General features: G+C 50.7%; 1 protein-coding gene across 5 annotated transcripts in view; it reads left to right on the top strand.

Annotated features, from left to right (window-relative positions):
* The window catches only part of man2a2 (mannosidase, alpha, class 2A, member 2), a 51,653-nt gene that overhangs the window by 23,410 nt on the left and 3,025 nt on the right, over nt 1–25,218 (top strand). For 3 of the 5 annotated variants that reach the window (XM_070864919.1, XM_070864921.1, XM_070864920.1), the window contains 10 exons: nt 1,742–1,809; nt 2,945–3,110; nt 4,567–4,803; nt 5,281–5,403; nt 6,624–6,738; nt 15,733–15,866; nt 17,188–17,329; nt 20,148–20,281; nt 23,626–23,820; nt 24,746–24,856. In XM_070864919.1, coding sequence (XP_070721020.1) covers nt 1,742–1,809; nt 2,945–3,110; nt 4,567–4,803; nt 5,281–5,403; nt 6,624–6,738; nt 15,733–15,866; nt 17,188–17,329; nt 20,148–20,281; nt 23,626–23,820; nt 24,746–24,856 — 1,425 coding nt within the window. Of the gene's footprint in view, nt 1–1,741; nt 1,810–2,944; nt 3,111–4,566; nt 4,804–5,280; nt 5,404–6,623; nt 6,739–15,732; nt 15,867–17,187; nt 17,330–20,147; nt 20,282–21,658; nt 21,740–23,625; nt 23,821–24,745; nt 24,857–25,218 lie in introns of those variants that run through there. The other 2 variants (XM_070864923.1, XM_070864922.1) reach the window with 2 other exon arrangements.

Here is a 25,218-nt window from a genome sequence, read left to right on the forward strand (position 1 = left end):
TCCCCCTCTCTCTCCCCTCTCTCTCCCCCCTACTCTCTCCCCCTCTCTCTCCCCCTCTCTCTCCCCCTCTCTCTCCCCCTCTCTCTCCCCCTCTCTCTCTCTCTCTCTCCCCGGCTCCGGCTCAATTGGTAAATGCATTGGAACTGAGCCAGGCAGACCAGGGAGATTCCAGATTGAATCTCTGGTCTGCACTGATCTCATCTGGGGGTGGCACTGCTATTGGCGTGGGAGGGGTAATAAAGGCAGCAGGGTTTTGCCATCCTTTGATTCCTGCTGGAAAGCAGGTGTGCGCAGACATGAGGTGACACACTGGAGGGCTCCGACTGACAGTGGATGATACTCCAAAAGTTAGAGCCTTCGGGAAGAGGTTGGGGGACGGGAGGGAAATGGACTGCACCAACTGCTTGTACCAAATACTATAAAAGTAGCCCTGTTGGTGCTAACGCAATCCAGAAATTATTATAAATCTTGTTATTTTTTCCATTCTTTCCCCACAACTTCATCTTCCTGGAGGCAGGCATGTTTTCTGCTTTGTGTCCTTTAGGGGGCAGGAGAATTGCTTGCAGTTCTGTTATCCCCAGGTCCTCCGTTACCCTGCAGTATCGGCAGATTAACCTTTGCTCCCGTCGTTTAGACTGGTCTTGGCATTCTGCTCGCGTTGGCTGCCTTGTTTCAAGGCTTGTATCTCAGCTGTATATTCAGAAGGGAAGATTGCAAAACGGTCCTTGGCACTGCTGTAGTCAAGCTCAACCAGTGGCAGCTGAGACGCGATTTTTGCTGAGTCTTCCGGTGTGCGGTTCGTTCCTGCCGCTCCTAAGCCTGGCCTCTCAATGTGCCAGGTGCAACTCGGTGAGCCTGACTGATAACATAAGAATTAGGAGCAGGAGTCGGCCATTCGGCCCCTCGAGCCTGCACCGCCATTCAGTGAGATCATGGCTGATCTCTGACCTCAACTCCACTTTCCTGCACTGTCCCCATATCCCTTGATTCACTTAATATCCAAAAATCTATCGATCTCTGCCTTGAATATACTCAACGACTGAGCCTCCATAGCCCTCTGGGGCAGAGAATTCCAAAGATTCACCACCCTCTGAGTGAAGAAGTTTCTCCTCATCTCGATCCTAAATGACCAACCCCTTATCCTGAGACTGTAACCCCTGGTTCAGCCAGGGGAAACATCCTCCCTGCATCTACCCTGACAAGCCCTGTAGGAATTGTGTATGTTTCAATGAGATCACCTCTCATTCTTCTAAACTCTAGAGAATATCAGCCTAGTCTACTCAATCTCTCCTCATAGGACAATCCCCCTATCCCAGGAATCAGTCTGGTGAACCTTTGCTGCACTCCCTCTATGGCAAGTATATCCTTCCTTGGGTAAGGAGACCGACACTGTACACAATACTCCAGGTGTGGTCTCACCAGGGCCCGATATAATTGCATTAAGATGTCTTTACTCTTATACTCAAATCCTCTTGTAATACAGGCCAACATACCATTTGCTTTCAGTGATGTCAATGCTTTATGTCTGCTCGTTCTTCAAAATGGTGCAGCCCACTTCTGCCCGCAACGTTGACCAGGTTTCCGCTCTGAGCCCTGGGTCTGCAGTACTGTGCAGCCGGGACTCTCCTGAAATCCGAGCTGGAGCCTCTTGCAGTGTACGAGTGCTGAAGTGCTACTTATTTTTTTGTAATTGTTAGTTTTGCCCTGCTTGTGATTTATAACGTCTCAATTTTAATTTCAGGACGACAGACGCCAAAATCATGATACATTACCAGAGAAAGTGGTAATAAAGATGGAATCTCTTCCCAGGTATAACTCTTACAGTAATTAAGCCAATGTGAGCTTGTTTTTTTTCTGTATACAAGGCTTGCACTTATATAGCACCTTTCCCCACCTCAAGACGTCCCAAAGCGCATCTCAGCCAACGAAGTACTTTTGGAGTGTAGTCGCTGTTCTAGTGTGGGAAACGCGGCAGCCAATCTGCGCACAGCAAGCTCCTACAAGCAGCGACGTGATAAGTGACCAGATAATCCGATTCAGTGATTTTGGTTGAGGGAGAACAGTTGCCCAGGGCACCGGGGAGAAACCGTGTGCTACCATTTGGCTGTTCAAAAATAATAAAAGACTTTCTTCATTTTTTCCCCATTCTTCCTGACTGAGGGGCTCCAGGCAGTGCTGGTACCCAATGTGTGTTCTCATTTGCTTTGGGCTGCACAGTCTGTTCAAAATTCCACACCTGCGCGGTTTCTCCATTTAAAAGCCGGTGAGCCAGCTGCGCGGGGGCTCGAGTGCAATACGCAGCTGCGCAGCTTAAGGGGAACATTGCTGGTACCCTATTACTCTGGGGTCAGGTGGCCCCAGATAATCTCTCAGACTCGTCCAAAGTCATGTCCCCCATTCCTATGAATGAAATCATGGGGCTCCTCATTGATGTCATTGAAGCAGCCCGGGGTCATCGAGACATCAAGGATTTTCCTTTGCATCAGTCATGAGAGGAGATGCGTTGAACAAATAGCAGTCCTGCCTCCGCTTTCCTTCCTCTTTAATCTGGTTGCCCTGATTTAGATTGCGATAGAGTTGGTGTCTGTTCTGCTGGGTGTATGTATACGGTGAATTCACCGAGCAGGTTGAAATCTCGTCACTATTGTCTAGGTGGCACTGCCCATGTTGACCAGGGAGGTAAAAGCCATACTAATATTGAAGGTGGTTGTAGCCAGCCTGCCTGTGAGGCATGAGGGAGCTGCTGTCTTTGCTGAGGATGAGCCAGATTCTTGAGCTACACATTGCAACAGTGACTGCTACCCTTCAAAAATATTTTGTTGGTTGTGAAGCGTTTTGGGATGTCCCAAGTCATGAAAGGTGCTGTAGAAACACAAGTTCTTTCTTGCATGGGTCTTTATTTGTTCCAGTTGGTCTTTAACTGGTTCCTTGTATGTTTTCCCAGGTATGTGGTCGTATTTAACCCCATTGAGCAAGAGCGTCTCTGTGTGATTTCCGTTCTCGCTACCTCGCCTCGGGTCAGAGTTACGTTAGCTGACGGAAGCAATCTGCCCATGCAGATCAGCACGGTGTGGAAATCGCCAACAGATATGGTAGCCGACAAATATCAGGTACTGAAGAGAGCACCAGGCTGCGTGAATCTAAATGCGATTCTGTGTTAACGCAGAACCTCAGTAAAGTCTAATAGTCGGCAATGTTCCCTGAGAGCTGTGTGCCCATACAGCACCTCTGCCGGTCCCGCGCAGCCCGGGACAGTCTTGTGCAATGTTAGATGCCGTACATCCAAAAAAAATATATAATCACAGGGAACATTGATGATCAGTGCGTGAAATGTTCATACCATCTCCACTTGGACTGTTAAAAACATAGAAGTACAGCCCTTCCAAACTTGGGTGCAAGAGATTATTTTGCGTTGTATAACACGGGTAAAGGACTATTGGTTACAGAGTCAGCTTGGCCATTCTTGCCTCTTGAGTCAAAGCTGTGAGATCCAACCACTCCAGATTGGATCATGTAATTTAGGCTGGCGCTGCTCAGCACTGAAGGACTGCAACATTACATTATCAAGGAGACGTTCAACTGAGGCCCACTCTGCCTGTTCAGATGAACGTTAAAGATCCCGTGGTGCTACTTGCGGAAGAGCCTGGAGGCCTTCAACCAATGGCACTATGAGCCGATTAACTGGGCATTTAGCTCTGGTGTTTGTGGAAGTTTGTTGTGTGTAAATTGCCAACGTAATTATGCATCAGAAGCAATGACTTGGTTGTGGAGTTCTTTGGGATGTACTGAGGAAATGATACATTTTACAAATTTTCTTTCTATATCAGCCTGTTATTGGTGGTAGTAGCTCAGACACCAACGTTAGTCAATGCCTTAAGTATGTTCCTTCACTTCTCTTCGCATTCCCCACTTATAACTCTAAGGAAGGATATACTTGCATTGGAGGCTGTTCAGAACATAAGAAATAGGAGCAGGAGTAGGCTGCCTGGCCCCTTGAGCCTGCTCCGCCATTTTATAAGATCATGGCTGATCTGATCATGGACTCAGCTCTACTTCCCCGCCTGCTCCTCATAACCCTTTATTCCCTTATCGCTCAAAAATCTGTATCTCTGCCTTAAATTTATTCAATGACCCAGCCTCCACAGCTCTCTAGGGCAGAGAATTCCACAGATTTACAACCCTCTGAGAAGAAATTCCTCATCTCCGTTTTAAATGTGCAGTCCCTTATTCTGAGACTCTGTCCCCTAGTTTCAGTTTCACCTACGAGTGGAAATATCCTCTCTGCATCCACCTCGTCGAGCCCCCTCATTATCTTATATGTTTCAATAAGATCACCTCTCATTCTTCTGAACTCCAATGAGTATAGGCTCGAGGGATCAGGTGGCCTACTCCTGCTCCTTTTTCTTATGTTCTTATAACCTATTGATACCAATGCACTAAATAATCTAGTGACGCCACTGGTTGTTTACACTGTGGAGTGTAAGGGTAATTCACACAAGGGTGGTGAATAAACCCCTTTATTCAGCATAACAATCTCTCTAACATCCATTCTGTCTTTCACCACAGATCTCCTTTGTGGCACGTCTCCCTGCCCTGGGACTCTCTGTGTTCCAGCTGTCCGAATCGTTTAACTACCGTGCGCCGGTGAAATCCAATGTGGCCATCTATCTGCGCAACAGAGACGTGACTGTCAGCAAGAAGGAGCCATTCAGCGTGAAGATCCTCGAGTCTTCGACTGATGACTTCTTCATCGAAAATCAGCACATGCAAGTGTGGTTTAATGGGGTGACAGGACTGATGGAGGTAGGACTCTGCGTAGAAACAAAGAACGTCACATTGGCACAAGTTACCGAGGATTAGTCCGCCCAGTGATATACAAGCCCTCCTTGTGTACAGAGTAACTGAGCTGTCCTTCAGTGTGAGCCATTTTACCTGGATTAGGAAACTCAGGCAACCTGTGCTGCATGCTTCCTTATTTACGACATCCCAGAGTTACGGGGGTTGTGCATAGAACAGCTTTGAAACAAAGCGTGGCTCACAAAATAGAAAATAACAGGTTGACACAGTTGCAAGTTGCAAGTTGCAGTCAGGTCTGGGGTGGGAGTGGGATTGTGCCTTTGTATAATTAGTAATTTTATGTTTGGAACTCTGTGCACGTTTTCAGTAATGATTAATCCTGGTAGATCTTACTCTCTCCGTGTCTGATTTACGGCCGGTAGAATGTAACCACGCTGGCTGTGGTGCCGGTTTGCTTGCTGAGTTGTGTGGTTTGCTTTTCAGAACGTCAAGCGGAAAGATGGCCAGCTGGAGCAGAAGGTGCGGGCGGAGTTCGTGTGGTACGGGACACGCTCGATTAAGGATAAAAGTGGGGCATATCTCTTCCTACCCGACGGCGAAGCCAAGGTAAGGAGCTTTATATCACCAGCTTTCGAACGCTTTCTGGGGACGCTTACATACTTGTGGGAATGTCTTACACATGTTGCCACACTCCTAGGGATCCCCTATCCTAACGCCCAAGAAACACTGTCCGCTACCCAAAGCAGGATGTTGCCATTGTTGCAGGAAACATTTTTTTATTGGGTGCAAAAGTGCTCGTAAGTGAATGGGGATAACGTTGCTGTAACCAGTGGACAGAAAGCCGGTGCCTCACTGGATCCCCTGTGCTCTCCTCGTGGACCCCTAGGGTTCTAGTTTAACCATCTGTAAGTCTGACTGACAGTGGCCCTGAATAATGAGGGCTCTTGGCAAAAGAAACAGCATTGATCTCGGCCTTCGTGTCCTTTTTGATGAATTCTCCTCTTGAGAATAAGCCTCCAGATTCTATTTTACAAACAATTCTGTGTACATGAAGGCAGGGAATTGAGAGAGAGAGAGAGAGAGAGAGAGGACACTCGCTACCTCGGGTAAAAACACGGGAGTGGTAGCTCTCCGAATTGGATTTGTGTTTTTATCCAGTTCACAGGTTACTGTTATGTCGATTGTTGCAGTTGGGAATGCGAAGTTCTAGAATTGTGGAAAATAAAAATCCTGTTGCTTTCTTTATATCATTTCAAAACTAGAAAATTGAAGTATAAAGTATATGTGTGTGTGTGTGTGTGTTACATTGCCACTTGTGGTTTTGTAATTCTTAAGCAGTATGTTTACAGGTCTCTGAGGCATATAACCCACAAAGGTCCCCCTCCCCCGCCCCGTGTGCTCTGAGCTCGCTGATCTCGAGGCCAGGGACCCTGCTGCTGTACCACCCGATGGAAAGTACCCACATATGGGCACAGTTGTGTTGCCCCTCACAGTTGAATAGTCTCTGGCACCTGCTGTGATGACTCGTGCGAGATTAATGGACACGGGAATTGTACCCCAACAGGAGTACCCTTGTGTGGTTATGTGGAGGGAAGGAATTGCGGTGGGAGGGGTTGGGAAGGTATGGATCTTTCCCCTCCTTTTTGTGTGAGTGGTGGGGGGGGGCGGGGGAATTACAGCCCTGTGCTACTCTCTCTACTCAACAATAAGTTATAGAGGAGGAGAATAAGGCGAGGGGCAATGCACAATTACTCCGTTGTAGTGCGGTTCATGTCTGGCCGGATCTGTTTCACTAAGTGGCTGCGCGTGTCTGTGTCTGGTTTCAGCCCTACGTTTCCAATCAGGCTGCGATCACTCGTATTACCGAAGGCCCATTGTTCTCCGAGGTCATCAGCTTCTATCAGCACTTCCAGCAGATAGTTCGGCTCTACAATCTGCCAGGTAACAGCGGCTTTGTTTGCCGTGAACACCTTTCACTTGGCGGTATTTCCCAGGGGTGCTCTTGCAGGAGAAGCAGGAGATGACTGAGTGCATCGCTTACGAGTCTTTCGAAGGAGGAGAGGGGAGCGGCACTGAGGCAGGGAGGTTTAGGAAGAGAATTTCCAAGGCCCAGGCTTCCATGGCTGGACTTTGTTCTGATAGAGCGGTGGGGGAAGGGCAAGAGACACACCGTAAGCCAGAGACGCAGCAGTGGCTTAGTGTAGAGATGGCCTTTGGCCTTTATTACAAGAGGATTTGAGTATAAGAGTCTTACTGCAATTATATCGGGCCCTGGTGAGACTGCATCTGGAGTATTGTGTACAGTTTTGGTCTCCTTACCTAAGGAAGGATATATTTGCCATTGAGGGAGTGCAACGAAGGTTCACCAGAACTGATTCCTGGGATGGAGGGATTGTCCTATGAAGTTGTTCATTTAGGACTGAAATGAGGAGAAATTTCTTCACTCAGAGGGTGGTGAATCTTTGGAATTCTCTACCCCAGAGGGCTGTGGAGGCTCAGTCGTTGAGTATGTTCAAGGCTGAGATCGATAGATTTTTGGATATTAAGGGAATCGAGGGATATGGGGACAGTGCAGGAAAATGGAGTTGAGGTCGAAGATCAGCCGTGATCTTATTAAATGGCAGAGCAGGCTCGAGGGGCCGAATGGCCGACTCCTGCTCCTAATTCTTATGTTATTATCTATTGCGGAGAGTGGAAAGATTTGAGGATTAAAGCAGATGCGTTCGAGGACAGCGAAGGTTAGTGAGGATGGGCTAAGAACATAACCCGAGATCCGTACAGCTGGAGCTGTGCAGCATTAGTCAGATAATCCGTAGCAGGCTCATGCCACCTTTCTCCATTCGGTGTGTGGCTGCGTTCTGAGTGTCTTACTGAGTTCTACACTTTTGATAATTTATGCATTATTAGAGTTGCAGTTTTGAAGTCTACGAAACGACACGGGCTGCACTTCAAAAGTAATTCATTGGGTGTGATGCGCTGTGAACGGGCGTGGTGCTGAAGGAATTGTAAATTGTTCCTTTCTCGCCTGCATGGCTTTTAGTCTAGTTTGGATCAAAAGGCAGAGCTCCAGCTGGAACAGCACAGATCAGTGCTGCACCGCGCAGCGTATTCTCCCGCTGTACAGTGGTGGGGAAAGCTGTAATGTGGTGAGTGAGACTGTTGCACTGAGCACAGCCAGCCTGGCTGTTGTGCACCGTCTCGAGGTTTCACACTTGTGAATTTAAGTCTCGGCCGTGGCTCAGTGGGCAGCACTCTCGCCTCTGAGTCAGAAGATTGTGGGGTTCAAGTCCCACTCCAGGAGACTTGAGCACAAAGTCCAGGCTGACACTCCCAGTGCGGTGCTGAGGGAGTGCTGCACTGTCGGAGGTGCCGTTTTTCAGATGAGACGTTAAACCGAGGCCCCGTCTGCGCTCTCGGGTGAAATTAAAAGATCCCATGGCCACTATTTTGAAGAACAGGGGAGTCCTCCCTCAACCAAAACAGATGATCTGGTCATTATTACATTGCTATTTGTGGGAGCTTGCTGTGTGCAATTTGGCTGCTGCGTTTCCTACATTACAACAGCCAAAAGTACTTGAAAAAGTACTTCATTGGCTGTAAAGCGCTTTGGAATGTTCTGTGAACGTGCAAGGCACTATAGAAATGCAAGTCTTTCTATTTTGCACGGTTGAAGGGATAAAGTGAAAAATACTTCTAAACATTTGAAAAGAAGGGTGATCATAGGCCAGCAGGCCCTGGTGCTGGCCCCACTCATTGGACTGCACTGCCCTCGTCAATTGCCAGTAATACGAAGTCCTGGGTCCTGGGGTTGATGAAACGGCCGCTGGTCGGTTTCAGGAAACACTCTGGGGAAATTCCACCCCAAGTCCTCAAGACAACCGAGCGAGCTCCAGGATTATCAATGACACATCTGATGTACTCGACTAAACACTTTCCCTCCCCGGGCCCTCCCACTCCCATGTCCTTGCGAGCAGCAAACTGTGCAATAGTGTAAAGGTTCATTTCTATCCATTGAGACTAAAGTCGTCATCATCGGCAGTCCCTCAGAATCGAGGAAGACTTGCTTTCACTCTTACAATGAGTCCTTAGGTGGCTGAACAGTCCAATATGAGAGCCACAGTCCCTGCCACAGGCGGGACAGATAGTCCTTGAGGGAAGGGGAGGGTGGGACTGGTTTGCCGCACGCTCTTTCCGCTGCCTGCGCTTGGTTTCTGCACGCTCTCGGCGATGAGACTCAAGGTGCTCAGCGCCCTCCCTGATGCACTTCCTCCAATTAGGGTGGATTTTTGGCCAGGGGCTCCCAGGTGTCGGTGGGGATGTTGCACTTTATCAGGGAGGCTTTGAGGGTGTCTTTGTAACGTTTCCTCTGCCCACCTTTGGCTCGATTGCTGTGAGGGAGCTCCGAGTAGAACGCTTGCTTTGGGAGTCTTGTGTCTGGCATGCGGACAATGTGGCCTGCCCAGCGGAGCTGATCGAGTGTGGTCAGTGCTTCAATGCTGGGGATGTTAGCCTGGATGGGGACACTGATGTTGGTGTGTCTGTCCTCCCAGGGGATTTGTAGGATCTTCAGCAACGTCGCCGGAAGCTGCACTGCCTCCTGTGCAGCCTGTCTCCCCAGTGCCCGTCCCATTCAAATGTTTGCGCTTGAGAGGTGCACACAATGTGAAAGCCAGTGAGCGACCTGCATGGGAACTCACCGACCACTGAACGGTTACATGTATGCGCACCTTAGCGGGAACTCTGGTTAGCACATGGTGCAACATCCAGCCACCAAGTTATAGTCACCGTCAGTCTGTAGGGAAGTACCGCGGCCAATTTGTGCACCACAAGGTTCCAGGCACGATAACTGACCAGTCAGTCTGGTTTGGCTGAGGGAGGACTGTTGGCCAGGACACTAGGAGAACTCCTTGCTCGTTCAGGATCCTCTGCATACCAGAAATGGACCTTGGTTTAACAACTCATCCGAAAGACGGTACCTCCACTTGTGTAGCACTGAAGCGTCCGCCTAGTTTATGTGCTTGTCCTGCACTGGGCTGTGAATCCGGTCTGTCTGTGCTGAGAGGGCCACCATTGAGCCGCACTGCCACTTTAAATATACAAAGATAAATCAAGAAACTGTGGTTAGGCAATATCCGGTTTGGTCTTTAAAAGCCTTTAATTTGTCAGAGGAAGGGATGAGTGGGGAGGTGAGCAGTCCCACAGTTTGGGGAAAGAATGATGTAGAGTAAGAACATAAGAATTAGGAGCAGGAGGTGGAGAGATGAATTGTCAACGTTGTGAGGGAGCAGGAAGGGTGTGCAGGGCAGGGGAAGAGGAGAGGCTAATCCAGCAGCTGAAGCATTTCTGTCCCAAAGCCTTGACGATGACCAGACGATAAACCCTCTTACATTGTAATCAGTATCTTGCAATTCTTATTGGTCAATATTGCAGCATTTGTTTGATGAGATAATACCGTGACAGGACTGCTTGACCTCCTGTTAAATTGGTGCATTTTATATCTGGCCCTTGCGTGCTTCATAATAACCATGTATTTACTGTGTCTCCCCACCCCCCACCCCCCAGCCCCCTACGATTTTAGCCCCTCCACGATTTTAACCCCTCCTCTCCTGAAGGTGCGTATGTGTGTGTGTGTATAATATATATATATTAGTGTGTGTGTGTATCATCATCATCATAGGCAGTCCCTCGGAATCGAGGAAATCTCGCTTCCATTCCTAAAGTGAGTCCTTTGGTGGCTGAACAGTCCAATATGAGAACCACAGTCCCTGTCACAGGTGGGACAGACATTCGTCGGGGGAAGGGCGGGGTGGGACTGATTTGCCACATGCTCCTTCCGCTGTCTGTGCCTGACCTCTTCACGCCTGCGGCGTTGAGATTCGAAGAGCTCAGCGCCCTCCCAGATGCACTTTCTCCACCTAAGGCGGTCTTCGGCCAGGGACTCCCAGTTGTCAGTGGTGATGTCGCACTTTACCAGGGAGGCTGTGAGGGTGTCCTTGTAACGTTTCCTCTGCCCACCTTTGGCTCATTTGCCGTGAAGGAGCTCCGCATAGAGCAATTGCTTAGGGAGTCTCTTGGCTGGCATGCGAACTATGTGGCCTGCCCAACAAAGCTGATCGAGTGTGGTCAGTGCTTCAATGCTGGGCGAGAACACTGATATTGGTGCGCCTGTCCTCCAAGGGGATTCGCAGGATCTTGCGGAGACATCGTTGGTGATATATCTCCAGTGAGTTGATTTGTCTTCTGTACATCATCCATGCCTCTGATCCATATAGGAGGACGGGTATTACTACAGCCCTGTAGACCATGAGCTTGGTGGTAGATTTGAGGGCCTGGTCTTTGAACACTCTTTCCCTCAGGTGGCCAAAGGCTGCACTGGCGCACTGGAGGCGATGTTGAATCTCCACATCAATGTCTGCCTTTGTTGATAAGAGGCTCCCGAGGTATGGGAAATGGTTCACGTTGTCTAGGGCCGCGCCGTGGAGCTTGATGACTGGGGGGTAGTGCTGTGCGGCGAGGACAGGCTGGTGGAGGACCTTTGTCTTACGGATTTTAAGCGTAAGGCCCATGCGCTCGTATGCCTCGGTGAATACATCGACTATATCCTGGAGTTCAGTCTCAGAATGTGTGCCGACGCAGGCGTTGTCCACCTACTGCAGCTCAACGACAGAGGTTGGGGTGATCTTGGACCTGCCCTGGAGGTGACATAGGTTAACCAGCTTCTGTAGTTTAGTTCCACTCCAGCGGGGAGCTTGTTGACTGTGAGGTGAAGCATGGCAGCGAGGAAGATTGAGAAGAGGGTTGGAGCGATGAAGCAACCCTGGTCCGGACGTGGATTGGGTCTGTGATGGATCCGTTGGTAAGGATCACGGCCTGCACATCGTCGTGGAGCAGACGAAGGATGTTGGCAAACTCTTGGGGGTATCCAAAATGGAGGATGCTCCATAGACCCTCGCGGTTGACAATGTCAAAGGCCTTTGTAAGATCGAAAAAGGCCATGTATAAGGGCTGGCACTGCTCCCTGCATTTTTCCTGCAACTGTTGCACTGCAAAGATCATGTCCGTTGTGCCCCGTAGGGGACGAAATCCGCACTGTGATTCCGGGAGGAGCTCCTCGGCCACAGGGAAAAGACGGTTGAGGAGAATTCTAGCGACAACCTTCCCAGTGGCTGATAGGGAGATTCCCCTGCAATTGCCGCAGTCGGACTTGTCCCCCTTTTTAAAGATGGTCACGATCACTGCATCTCTGAGATCTCCCGGCATGCTCTCCTCACTCCAGATGAGAGAGATGAGGTCATGTATCCGCGCCAACAGCGCCTTCCCGCCATACTTTAGCGCCTCAGCAGGAATTCCATCTGCACCCGTAGCCTTGTTATTCTTAAGCTGTTTTATGGCTTTCCTTACCTCGTGCAGCGTTAGGGTTTCACTGAGTTGGTGGCGGGTCGCATGCTGCGGGATGGAGTTGAGAACACTCGAGTCAAAGGCAGAGTCTCGATTGAGGAGATCTTCAAAGTGCTCCTTCCAGTGGGCCCTGACAGCCTCGGTGTCCTTGATGAGTGTTTTTCCGTTCTTGGCCAGCAGTAGGGTGGTGCCTTGGGAGTTTGGACCATAGGTGGCCTTGACTGCGATGTAGAATCCTTGCACATCATGGCTGTCGGCCAGTAGTTGTATCTCCTGTGCTTTCTCCATCCACCACCTGTTCTTTAGGTCCCGGGTCTTTTGTTGGACCTCAGCCTTGAGCCACCTGTAATGTTGTTTTGCTGCTCCCAAGTTGGGTTGTTGCTTGAGGCTCAGAAATGCTCTGCACTTGCGATCTATTAGTTCTTGGATCTCCTGATCATTTTCATTAAACCAATCCTGGTGTTTTCTGGTTCAGTAACCAAGTGTGTCTCCATGGGCACTGGTTATGGAGACCTGGAGGGCAGACCAAGCGCTGTGGGCATTCTGCACCTCAGGGTCATCAAGGCATGCCAGGTTAGCTGTGAGGCGCTGGCTGTATAGGGCTCTCTTAGCTGAGTTTTTAAGTGCTCCGGCATTAACTTTTTTGTGGCACTGCTTCTGCTGTCCCCGCTGCTTTGGGGCTATGTTGATGTCGATGAAGGATCGGATTAGGCGGTGGTCCATCCAGCAGTCGTCAGCTCCTGTCATGGCGAGAGTGATGCGCACATCCTTGCGCTCCCTGACTCGGACGATGACATAGTTGAGCAGGTGCCAGTGTTTGGAGCGAGGGTGTTGCCGCGATGCCTTGTATTTGTCCCTCTGGCGGAACAGGGTGTTGGTGATGAGGAGTTCATGTTCTAGACATTTTGTCAGGAGTAGGGTACCGCTGGAGTTGGCTTTCCCTACCCGCCTCTGCCAATCACGTCTCTCCAGAGGGCTGTGTCTTTGCCGACCCTGGCATTAGAGTCACTTAGGAAGATCAATTTGTCGCCCGTAGATACACGGGACAGGAATGTCTCAAGGTTGGAATAAAAACCCTCTTTAGACTCATCCGTTGCATCGAGTGTTGGGGCGTACGCACCGATGACTGTGGCGCATTGGTTCCGGGTTAGAGTAAGGCGAAGAGTCATGAGGCGTTCGTTAACCCTGCAGGGAGAATCTTTGAGGCGGTCTACAAGCTCATTCTTGTTGGCAAAGCCGACTCCATGAAGGCAGCGTTCTGCCTCTGGTTTCCCTTTCCAGAAAAAGGTGTAATCTCCACCATGTTCCTTGAGCTGGCCTTCCCCTGCCCACCGGGTCTCGCTTAGGGCGGCGATGTCAATGTCGAAACGTCTGAGTTCCCGGGCAACTATGGCGGTGCGTTATTCCGGCCTGTTGCTGTTGGAATTGTCCAGAGGGTCCTGATGTTCCAGGTTCCGAACTTCATATTAGCCAAGTGGAAGATGTCTGTGCGTGAGTTCTTTTAACGTGGGGTGGCCGCTGCACGGGCTTAGCTGAGCAAGGTCTTGGTCCAGTGGCAAGGGGGTCCAAGACAACTGGAGACCAGGCTCTGCTGTATAAGCCTAACTGCGAGGTGTTGACCGTAAGCTCGGCGCCGAGTAGCACCATTGATGGCAGATGGCCCGAGGCTTGGTTGGGGGGCAGGCATTGAGAGGGTCAGCTGTCCGCTGGGGTTCCCAGGGATGTTTTGGAAAGTTTCTTCCAAGGTTAAAAATTTCCCCAAAGGTTTCCAAGTTGTTTTAAAAGTTTAAGAGTTTAAAAGTATTTCCAAATTATTTTTTTAAAAGTTACACAGGTTGATTGAAGGTGTAATAAATAGATTAAGAATTGGATAAAAGTTGAAAAAAAAGTCTAAAAAGTCTAAAAGTCACCGCTAGCGACCTAGGGCAGGTGCAACGCGTCGTTGGCCGGGCCGGCTGGCCGAAGGGACCCGGAATGCTGAATCTGCTCCCACGATGTACAAAGCCCTGGCTAGGTCACACCTGGAGCACTGCGGGGAAGTAGAGGCCCAGTCGTCTCCGAAGGGGGCCCCGGATCGGCTGCAATCCCGGGCCGAAGTGTGAGTGTGAGTGAGATGATATATACATACATACATACCGGCAAGGCAGCATTTATCGCCTACCTTTGGTTGACCTGACAACATCGTGGTTTGCTCGGTTACATCAGAGAGCATTGTGCAGGGACGACAAATTCCCTTCCCTCAAGAACGTTAATGAGCCAGTCATTCTGATGCCAGCCCTCAAATGACCAGATTCCATGAGGCGGGTTTATTAGTCCAGTGCCATAAGCTCGACACTGGCCATGACCATCACTGCTGAGCTTAATCTGCCCTCTCTGACATCTATAAAAATAGGGAAGTCCTGCTCCAACTGTACAGGGTATTGGTGAGACCACACCTGGAGTACTGCATACAGTATTGGTCTCCGTGTTTAAGGAAGAATATACTGGCATTGGAGGCAGTTCAGAGAAGGTTCACGAGGTTGATTCCTGAGATGAAGGGGTTGACTTATGAAGAAAGGTTGAGCAGGCTGGGCCTATACTCATTGGAGTTTAGAAGAATGAGAGATGATCTTATTAAAATGTATAAGATTCTGAGGGGGCTTGACAGGGTAGATGCAGGGAGGATGTTTCTCCTCGTGGGGGAATCTAGAATTAGGGGGCATAGTTTCAGAATAAGGAGACGCCCATTTAGAACTGAGATGAGGAATTTCTTGTCTGAGGGTTATAAATCTGTGGAATTCTCTGTCCTAGAGAGCTGTGGAGGCTGGGTCATTGAATATATTTAAGGTGGAGATAGACAGAGTTTTGAGCGATAAGGGTTACAGGGAGCAGGCAGGGAAGGGAAGTGCAGCTGAGGCCAGGATCAGATCAGCCATGATATTAAATGGCGGAGCAGGATCGAGGGGCCAAATGGCCGACTCCTGCTTTTATTTCTTATGTTCTTAAAAGCACACCACTTCTGTAAGGGGGCACTGAATAGTGACAAGGTGCAGGAATGGCCAGTTTTAGTGTCACTTGCGAAGGGTGAACATCACAGAGCACAGACGATGTATAAAACTAGCACATTTCATGGGTGCTGTGCTGGCAGGCAGTATATTTAAATGAGGATCCACTTTCTGTGTGGTGCATGTGGAACAGATACACACTTTCAATCGAGCTCAGAACAGGGTAAGGTTGATTTGTTGCTTTGTGTGTGATGTGGTTCTGAGTCTTGCTGGCCACAGAGAGTGGTGAGCTGATTCAAGTGGTCCGTTTTAGACCAGGAAAAGAGCATTGCTTGTTTGAAGGTGGTCTCGGCAGCTCTCCTCCCCCTCCCTGGGAGGGTAAGCGACATATCTGCTCCGGTACCGAGTCACCCAGACCTGCCAGTCCCTTGCCGAGTTCGCTGATGTCAGGGGGCATTCCAGCAGAGCCAAGGGGAAGAGAATGATTCCAGTGACTGGCTTCTAACCTGTTCCGACTCTGTGATAACCTGCCGGCGCGCTCTTGTACCGACAGGAGTCGAGGGGCTTTCCTTGGACGTTTCCATCATAGTTGACATTCATGACCAGGTCAACAAGGAGCTGGCAATGCGGCTGTCCACCGATATCGAAAGCGGAGACACCTTCTTCACCGATCTCAACGGGTTTCAGGTAACTCGGTCCAAAGTTACTTCACAAAGGACTGTAACTTTCCCTGCCCCGAAAAGCTTAGTATGGTGGGCAGGAGGGGACAAACTTCTCCAGGCTTGAACTCTAGGCTAATACCCCAATATCGTGTCCCTTGGAGGGCGAGTTAAACTGAGGTCCCGTCTGCCGGCTGCTGCCATTCAGGTGGATGTTAGCAATCCTGTCAGACTATTTGAAGAAGAGCAGGGAGATCCCCTGCTGTCCTGGCCAACAGCCACTGATAATACCAAGAAGTAATTAACTAGTCACTCATCTTATTGTTTGTTGATGGTGCAGCGTGACTTCTGTGTTTACATACAGTCGCTGCACTTTAGTTGTTGTGTGCATAACCAAGACCGCCTATTTCTACCTGTGTAACATCGCCCATCTCCGCCCCTGCCCCAGCTCATCCGCTGCTGAAGCCCTCATCCATACCATTGTCACCTCTAGACTTGGCTATTCCAATGCACTCTGTCCGGCCTCCCATATTCTACCCTCAGCTGCCCCGTGTCCTAACACGCACCAAGTCCCACTCACCCATCACCCCTGTGCTTGCTGATCTACATTGGCTCCCTGTTAAGCAACTTTGTTTTCAAATCACTCCATGGCCCTCGCCCCTCCCTATCTCTGTAATCTCCTCCAGTTCTACAACCCCCCGAGATGTCTGCGCTCCTCTAATTCTGCCCTCTTGCGCATCCCTGATTATAATCACTCAACCATCGGTGGCCGTGCCTTCTGTTGCCTGGGCCCCAAGCTCTGGAACTCCCTCCGTAAACCTCTCCGCCTCGCTACCTTTCTCTCCTCCTTCAAGACGCTCCTTAAAAGCTTTTGGTCACCTGTGCTAATTTCTACTTGTGTGGCTCGGTGTCAAATTTTTTTAAGATCATAACACTCCTGTGAAGCGCCTTGGGCAGTTTCACTACGTTAAAGGGGCTGTAGAAATACAAGTTGTCAATATAACCGTTGATTTCAGTCCAGTGGACATCTGCCTCCCCTCACAACAAGGAGCCACTCTGTTGGTCATAGCACCTGGGTCACTTTGGGAGGTGTCTGTAAAAAAAATTAGGGACAAAATAACGTCAGTAGAGGGGAGACCTGAAGCGGTTTGTACGAGGCTAGGAATCTGTAAATAAATTAGGTATATTTCTCCCATGTACAAAGCTTTTCTGCTGTAATGCTGTATCTATATTTGAGTGAGGATGATTGATACTGGAAGAAGGGCTGTATTTTTTAAATGAAAAGATCTTTGCACAGAAGTTTTGACCAATCTTCATGTTTCTGTACCTTTTCTTTCTGTTTTTCGTAGATTCAGCCGAGGAAATATTTTCAGAAGCTGCCACTTCAGGCCAGTTTCTACCCCATGCCAGCCATGGCCTATATTCAGGACAATCGGTCCCGCCTGACACTACACACTGCGCAATCTCTGGGCGTCTCGAGCTTACACAGTGGTAAGCAACCCCACTACATTCGTGCCCCAGTAACTGCCCCCAAAGGAAGTGGAGTGAGGGAAATTGCACTCCGCTTCCATTGAGGGGTGGTAAGGCCAATTCTGCGGCGGGGCTAAAATTCCCTGCCCCAGGAGGTTACCGCCCCCAAGATGGGAGCCTGTGCGGGGAGGCAGAGGGAAGTTGAGGGGAGGGGAGAGTGGTGGAGGTGGGGGGCAGAGAAACCCAGGGCGGGGGACAGGAGGGTCCACATTGCAGCGAAGGTCTGGGGGAGGGGTGGTGAAGTGTGTTGGAGGGGTGGGCCTGGTGGCTCTGTGCCTCGGTGCGGGGAGTGTTCGGAGTGGGGTGGATGGGTTGACTGCGCAGATGGCGATTGGTGGATGTGGTGTGGTTGGCGTCGCGGGGGCGTGGCTCCGGGGTGGCCGGAGCCGGGGGCTCGACATCCGGGGGTGTTCGGCATTTGGGAAGGATTCTGACAGGACGGGGCGGGTTGGGTGCGGGGTGAGTGTTCCTGGTGTTGGGTGGGTCCGGAGCCGGGGGGGGCGGGGAGGGTGGGCTGTTTGGGGCTGGGATTGGGAGAAACTTCTTCACTCGGGGAGTTGTTGGCCTGTGGGGTTCCCTGCCGCGGAGAGTTGTTGCTGCCAGTTCATTGGATGGGGGGGGGGTGGAATTGGATGTGGTCCTTGCGGCTGGGGGGGTTCTGGAGGGGGCTTGGGGGGGAGGTGCTGGGGTGGGTGATCAGTCATGATCTTGGTGGGTGATCAGTCATGATCTTGTTGAATGGCGGTGCAGGCTCGAAGGGCCGAATGGCCTACTCCTGCACCTATTTTCTATGTTTCTATCCTCTAGACCTGACTATTCCAACGCACTCCTGGCTGGCCTCCCACATTCTATCCTATATAAACTTGAGGTCATCCAAAACTCGGCTGCCCCGTGTCCTAACTCGCACCGAGTCCCGCTCACCCACCACCCCCTGTGCTCACTGACCTACATTGGCTTCTGGTTGAGCAACGCCTCGATTTCAAAATTCTCATCCTTGTTTACAAATCCCTCCATGGCCCTCGCCCCTCCCTATCTCTGTAATCTCCTACAGCCCCACAACCCCACCGGGATATCTGCGCTCCTCTAATTCTGCCCTCTTGAGCATCCCTGATTATAATCGCTCCACCATCGGTGGCCGTGCCTTCAGCTGCCTGGGCCCCAAGCTCTGGAACTCCCTCCCTAAACCTCTCCGCCTCTCTACCTCTCTTTCCTCCTTCAAGACGCTCCTTAAAACCGACCTCTCACCTGCCATAATTTCCTCTTGTGTAGATCAGTGTCAAATTTATTTGTTTTGTCTTACTCCTGTGAAGCGTCGTGAGACGTTTTACTGCGTTAAAGGCGCTATATAAATACAAGTTATTGTTGAGCGGGTTTTGCTGACGGTGCCTCCTGCAGTAATGATCCTTCCCGACGCCACGGCATCGAGGAGGGGGCGTAGGGGCGGCCCGAGCGTTGCCTGTGGGAGGTCACAGGGCTCTGCTCATTCCCCCTGGTCGCACTCTGTAATGGCGTCCGGCTCAGTGTGGGGGTTGGGGGGGGAGATTGGTGATTACACAGTCAGATCCCACAGTTCAGGCAGTGACCAGACAACCAATGTTCCCGTTAAGCCGCGCGGTGGTCTGGAAGTCCCGCGCAGGCCGCTCACTGGCTTTTGCATGTGGGAAACCGCGCATCGCCACGGTTTGAAAGGACCGCGCAGCATTTAAAGGGGCTGTGCACTTAAAAAAAATAAAATAAATTACAGTGAACATTGCAGACAGTTGCACGTTTTTTTGTTGCAGTATAGAAAGTTAGAATGATAGAAATTTACAGGCACAGAAATTTCGGCCCATCGTGTCCACGCCAGCTGATGAGCTATCCAGCCTAATCCCACTTTCCAGCTCTCGGTCCGTAGCCCTGTAGGTTACGGCACTTCAAGCGCACATCCAAGTACTTTTTAAATGTGGTGAGGGTTTCTGCCTCTACCACCCTTTCAGGCAGTGAGTTCCAGACCTTCACCACCCTCTGGGTGAAGAAATTTCCCCTCAAATCCCCTCTAAATCTTCTACTAATTACTTTAAATCTATGCCCCGTGGTTATTGACCCCTCTGCTTAGGGAAATAGGTCCTTCCTATCCACTCTAACTATGCCCCGCATAGTTTTATGCACCTCAAACAGGTCTCCCCTCTATCTGATCTGTTCCAAAGAAAACAAACCCAGCCTATCTAATCTTTCCTGATAGCTAAAATCCTCCAGTCCTGGCGATATGTTTTGGACAGGGAGGAAAGGCTAAACACACTGGCACATTTAGGGCCGAGATATAAATCCCTCTGACTCGCCGCATTTAACCAGCCTGTACCTGCTCCACACAGACCAGGGAAGGCCGCAGATTGCATGCGCTTGCTATGTTGAGTTGGCTGATCTTGGCCAGGGTGGCGAATAGCAGTGACACTGGCTGAGGCACTGTTGTAAAATATTCCCAGCTTTCTGCCCAGGTTGCTGTCCGAGGACCCCCCTCCTTGGAGTGCATGAGCGAGTGGACGTTGGGGGGGGGGGGGGGGGGGAGATTGGTCTCGACTCGGCATGCCTACTGAGACCCACTGGCCAGGCACGTGTGCCAGTAATAGCCACCGCAGGAGGAGAGTTAGTGAGAGCTTAGAGCCCAGCATCCTCCAGACCAACAAGCCCGCCCTCCCCCGAGGGAAAAAAAATCACGCACGCAAACATCGCTAAACACTGAGCTGTTCCGTTCACTTCTGTTTCTAAACACTGTGTGGATTTCTTCCCTTTCCACTCCCAGGTCAGCTGGAGGTGATTCTGGATCGCCGTCTCATGCAGGACGACAACCGTGGGTTGGGACAGGGGCTGAAGGACAATAAAGTGACCTGCAACAGATTCCGCATCTTGTTGGAGAGGAGGGCGACGTCAAACAAAGTATTTAATCATTCTTAAACCTACCAGCCAGTGTCCTCAATGTCCCGGGGCTGGGGGGAGGGGGGGAGACGATCCTCTCTGCTGTGGCCCAGTGACTGCCACTGGAAGGTGTGTACGACAGGTGAAGACAGGATTGGGCTCGGCGGTGGTGCTTGCTGTGGTCAAACACCGGAGGGCTGACATAGGGGAGTCAAGGGAGGGGCCGAATGGCCTACTACTGCTCCTATTTCTTATGTTCTTACGTATCCTGCGGAATCCAGCAGGAATCGACACCTCCAGCAGAGGATATTTGTGAGGGGAGAAGGAAGGAAAGAACTGGGCGGATTGTCTTGGATTGTCTGGAATTGTCTATCTCTCGCTCCGACCTCCCCTGCCACTAATTTCTAATTCACAGAATAAGTGGCAAGTGTCTGCATGTGTGAGGCAAAGGCTGAACGTCATGGTACACTCATTTATATAGCGCCTTTCATGACCTCAGCATGTCCCAGAGTGCAGCCAATGAAGTACTTTCAAAGTGTACTCACTGTTGTAATGCAGGAGTGTGTTTGTGTACATCAGTACATGCGTGTGTATATCAGTACGTCCATTTGTACGCGTGCGTGTTCTTCAGTAGGTGTGTCAGGTGACGCAGTCTGTGATGTAGCGTTGCTTTTGTCCATTTCCGTCTAGTGACCAGCCACTCTGTTGGGGAGCGGACCTGCTTCCTTTGCCCGGTCAGTGAGACCACAATGAAGGGCCCTCGCCCATAACGCCTGATAGTCGAGATTGAAGGGAGAAGTTGAGTGAAATGTAGAGCAAAGGGTTAGGTGATACCAAGCCAAAGAATGGAAGCGAGGAGTTCCACAGTTTTTGGGATACTGGAACAAAGAGCTGGCGACTGCAAATAGGATGATTGTGGAGCGAGTCGTGTTTTATGGGAACTGCCTGTGCTCCAAACTTTCCTGGGTGGCAGGTCTGCGATTAGGAACCTGGGTATTACAGGCACAAATTTCCAACCACTTCATAGTGTGAAACATCTGGGTGTCTGTGGGTCTGTGCAGTGAAGGTCAGTGTGTGCGAGAGAGCGTGCGTCAGTGTGTGTGTGTGCGAGAGAGCGTGTGTCTGTGTGTGTGTGCGCGAGAGAGCGTGTGTCTGTGTGTGTGTACGCGCATGTGAGAGAGAGTATGTGTCTGTGTGCGTGAGAGTGTGTCTGTCTGTGTATGTGTGCGAGAGAGCATGTGTGTGTGAGAGTGTGTCTGTCTGAGTGAGTGAGTGCCCGTGTGTGCACATTGTGTAATGAATTGTGTGTCTTTGGGGTGTGAAAGGCTGTACTTGCCCGATTGCTGTTCTGCATTCCTTCATGTTCACCCTTTTCTTCATTCCCATTGCTCTCTTCAGCACATTAGCCTTGTGTCAAGGCTATACTCCATGTTACAGGCACTGGCAGCTTCCATCTTTTCCCGGACCAGCACCCACGAGGTAACCGTTTAGAAAGGGGGCTGGGTCAAAGTGTAGTCAGTAAATGAACTTTGACCTCCTCCTGTGCTGTGAGTCATAGCTGCAGTGCGAGATGTAGCAAGTAGCTGTCTGTCTGTGTATGCAAGTGTCTTGTTTGAAGCGGTAACTAGCAGTTCACCTTTACGTCCCCAGGCTCAGGAGGGAGGGTTCCAGTCCCTGATTGCTGTCCGGTAACCCCTGTGGGAAAGTGGGTGTTTGTGAAAGTCTGGTACAGACTCCGGAGTGGGTTGTCTGTGATCCAAGTGAGATAATTATTCTCTCTGTCACTGTGGGCTCACACCTCATGAATGTTCATGTGACTAAGGTACCAGAGGGCTGTTGCTGCTGCCCCTGGAACTACACCCCAATTATCAGCCAGCCAGCCAGGAGGGAGAACAGTGGCAAAATGTAAACACGTCACGGTGTGCAGTCTCTTAACTCCCAAGCTGTGTGCCAGTGTTGCCCCAGTGACAGCCTGGGCAGCTGCTTACTGCCCCCCCTCTGGCCCGCTGCAGAACTGCTGCCCCATGTGTCTCTGGCCCACCAGCTGGGTAGGTCTGTGATGGTGCCAAGCCACTGCTCGGGTTGTGAGCCTTCACAGCGTTGGTAAATGCATCTGCGCTCTCTGTAAAGAAATGCAGGAGTCAGAGTGTCAGTCTCAGCCTCCCACTAGTTCTGTGCCATAACTCAGTGCCCAAATCTGCTCTTATTGGATGCTGAGCAGTTTTCTCAGAGCTAGATGATAACGATAGTCAGAATCCACGCCATGTCATTGCACTTCTGTTTTGAGCTTGTCCTCCCTGCAGGAGAGTTCCAGACAAGTAAAACCTCCATTCTGCCTGGTTCGAACTCACTGCTTCGCTCCTCTTGTTCATTTCCTGTGCAAAAGCTAATGCAGTAGCTCCCTCCGATGGCTCAGTGAGTAACTGCAGCGACCAACGCAGCACTGAGGCACGCAGACCAGAATGGTCCCACGTTTAACCCTCTGGGCTGCGTTAGCTGATCTCAGTCAGTCTGGTGCTTGGGCCACTAAAGTCTGTCCTCCTGAGCTGGGGAAAGGGGAAACTCAGCCAAGGCCCCTGCTCCTGAACTATATCCGGTGAGTACTGTGTGTGGATGTTGAATGAAGGCTGGCCATATCTAATAGTGTGTCGGCACTCGCTGTGAGAACTTTGGGTGTCCAAACTATGCCGTGTGTGACCCATCAGTCCTGGCAGTCCAGCCTTCATAGTCCAGGCCATTCCTTCCTGTCTCTCTTTGATTCTCACTCGCTGGTTTTGCCCTGTTTCAATGTTGTTTCAGGGCCGGTCTGTAATGGTGCAAAGTCAGTCTCTGGTTGTGGCCCCGAGTAGCGTTAATGAATAAATACATCTGCATTCTATGTAAAGAGGTGCAGGACTCAGTCTCGGTCTCCGACCGGTCCTGTGCTACCCCAGTGCCCACGGGTGACAAATCTGTCATCTGGTGGTTAACAAAATAGCTGTTGGTGCTGTTCCCTCATCAATAAATCCAAAAACAGAACGGTCTCTTGGTCTCAGCAGCTTGATATCTGGGCATTGATGGGGAAAGGGATTTAAACTCGATAAGCGGTCTCTCCTGTGGCGCTCTGCTTTGGACACAGGCGTCGCTGGGAACCAAAAGCTCGGAAGTTCCGGGCCTGGGCTCGTGCTCACTGGCTCAGGGGATGGTTAACCCAACACCCTTAGGGTTCCCGGGAGACGAGGGTGGATTTTGGGGAGCAATGGGTTCGGAAGCGTTAAACTGCTCGGGTTCAGCTCTTCAGCAGCCCCTTGCCTTTAACTGGATGAACTGTGTGATTTCCCCGACAGACTCACTGCCTCACCCAGGTTTTTATTTCCTTTCCACAGGTGCAGGAGAGCAGGCCAGTGAGCTTTCCCTCTCTGCTCAGTCACATCACCTCGATGCACGTCAACCATGCGGTCCTGGCCATGCCCATTACTCCGCAGCCGCACAATATTCCACCCATCAGGTCCTGGCGCCCACTTTCGACTCCCATACCCTGCGACTTCCACATCCTCAACATGAGAACTCTGCAGTCTGAGGTGAGAGGAGACGGTGGGAAATCAATGGCCATCCGTGCCACCGGCCGGCTGACTTCACTTTTACATCACTGCACCGAGTCCTGGCACGCTTTCTGCATCTTGACCAGTCCGAGCCACCCTGCGCATTCGGGCATTGGCTTGCAGAGTTACCCGGAGACAAGTGGCACGCACGGCCCCTTTAATGGGCTGCGCGGGTGGTTCAGAATTCCGCGCATGCGCTGTTTTTCTATTTCAAAGTTGGCTCTCCGGCTGCGTGGGACCTGCAGAGTGCGGCCCGGCCACACAGCTTAACGGGACCATTGATCCCAGCCTCCTGGTCATGGGCCCAGCCCTCAGGGTCCCAGGCTGTGGCCACGGTGCCCCGCGGTCCCGTGTGTCGCAGCCCCCAATGTCGCGGGCAGTGCATGACCGAGTCCGCCACGGAGGGGTCGCTTGGTTCACGGAGCCTGTTTTGCCCTCTTGAAGCCATCTCAAACCCAAAGCAGCTCGGCAAACCTTCCCCACTCGTGCGAAGGAACTTGTCGGGTGAGTTTGAGCCTCCTTCGGAAGACGAATGGGCACTGAGAGCTCCTCGGGTGGCAGGGTGAGCAACACCACTCGCTGTAAAATGTCCACATCGCCCCCATCCTCCAACCACTGCATGGAGACACCGCCCTGACCCATCGGTTGGCTCTGCGAGTCGGAGCTGTGGACCTTTAGCGGGATCTCTTTGCCCTTCTACAGTCCAGTCATGTTAAGCACCAAGCTCTGGATATAATGTGTATGCGTCCTCGTACCCGGCTCCAGGTAATTCATTTCAGCACTGCCAGTTTCCTGCAGCAACGGAGATAAAACAATGTCATTGTCGTCGAGTAGATTGCGAGCTGCTCTGTGTTGAAATGCAACTCATTTGCTGAATGATGCCCTCTCTCCCTTTATGCTGCAGATGGTTTCGGCCCCCGGGTTAGAGACGGCGCTAATTCTTCATCGCAAAGGGTTTGACTGTGGGCTGGAGGCCAAGAACGTGGGCTTCAACTGCACCACCACCCAGGGCAAGGTATGCAAGGCAGGAGGGCTTGTAATAATTAAACAGCTTTAGCTGCTGTTTGGTTGTATATTGCATGGGTTTGTCGAGGTGAATAAGGCTGTTTTCTAAATAGAGGAATTGACGTGAGGGATCCATATATCCCTGAAGATGCCCAGAGCCTGGAATATTACATGGTTACTGTGAACACAAAAGTCTTAAAGTAAGTGTTCCATGATGCCCTGTTTGTATAAGGACGATTGACTCCATTTGAAGAACAAAGGTTGTGTAACCTTTTTGTCTTTGGTTCACATTATGGAAGGTGATGTAGGGTGGCAGAGGCAGAAACCCTCACCACATTTAAAAAATACTTGGATGTGCACTTGAAATGCCGT

This window comes from Pristiophorus japonicus, chromosome 21 (genome assembly GCF_044704955.1).
Source record: "Pristiophorus japonicus isolate sPriJap1 chromosome 21, sPriJap1.hap1, whole genome shotgun sequence".
Taxonomy (NCBI): domain Eukaryota; kingdom Metazoa; phylum Chordata; class Chondrichthyes; family Pristiophoridae; genus Pristiophorus; species Pristiophorus japonicus.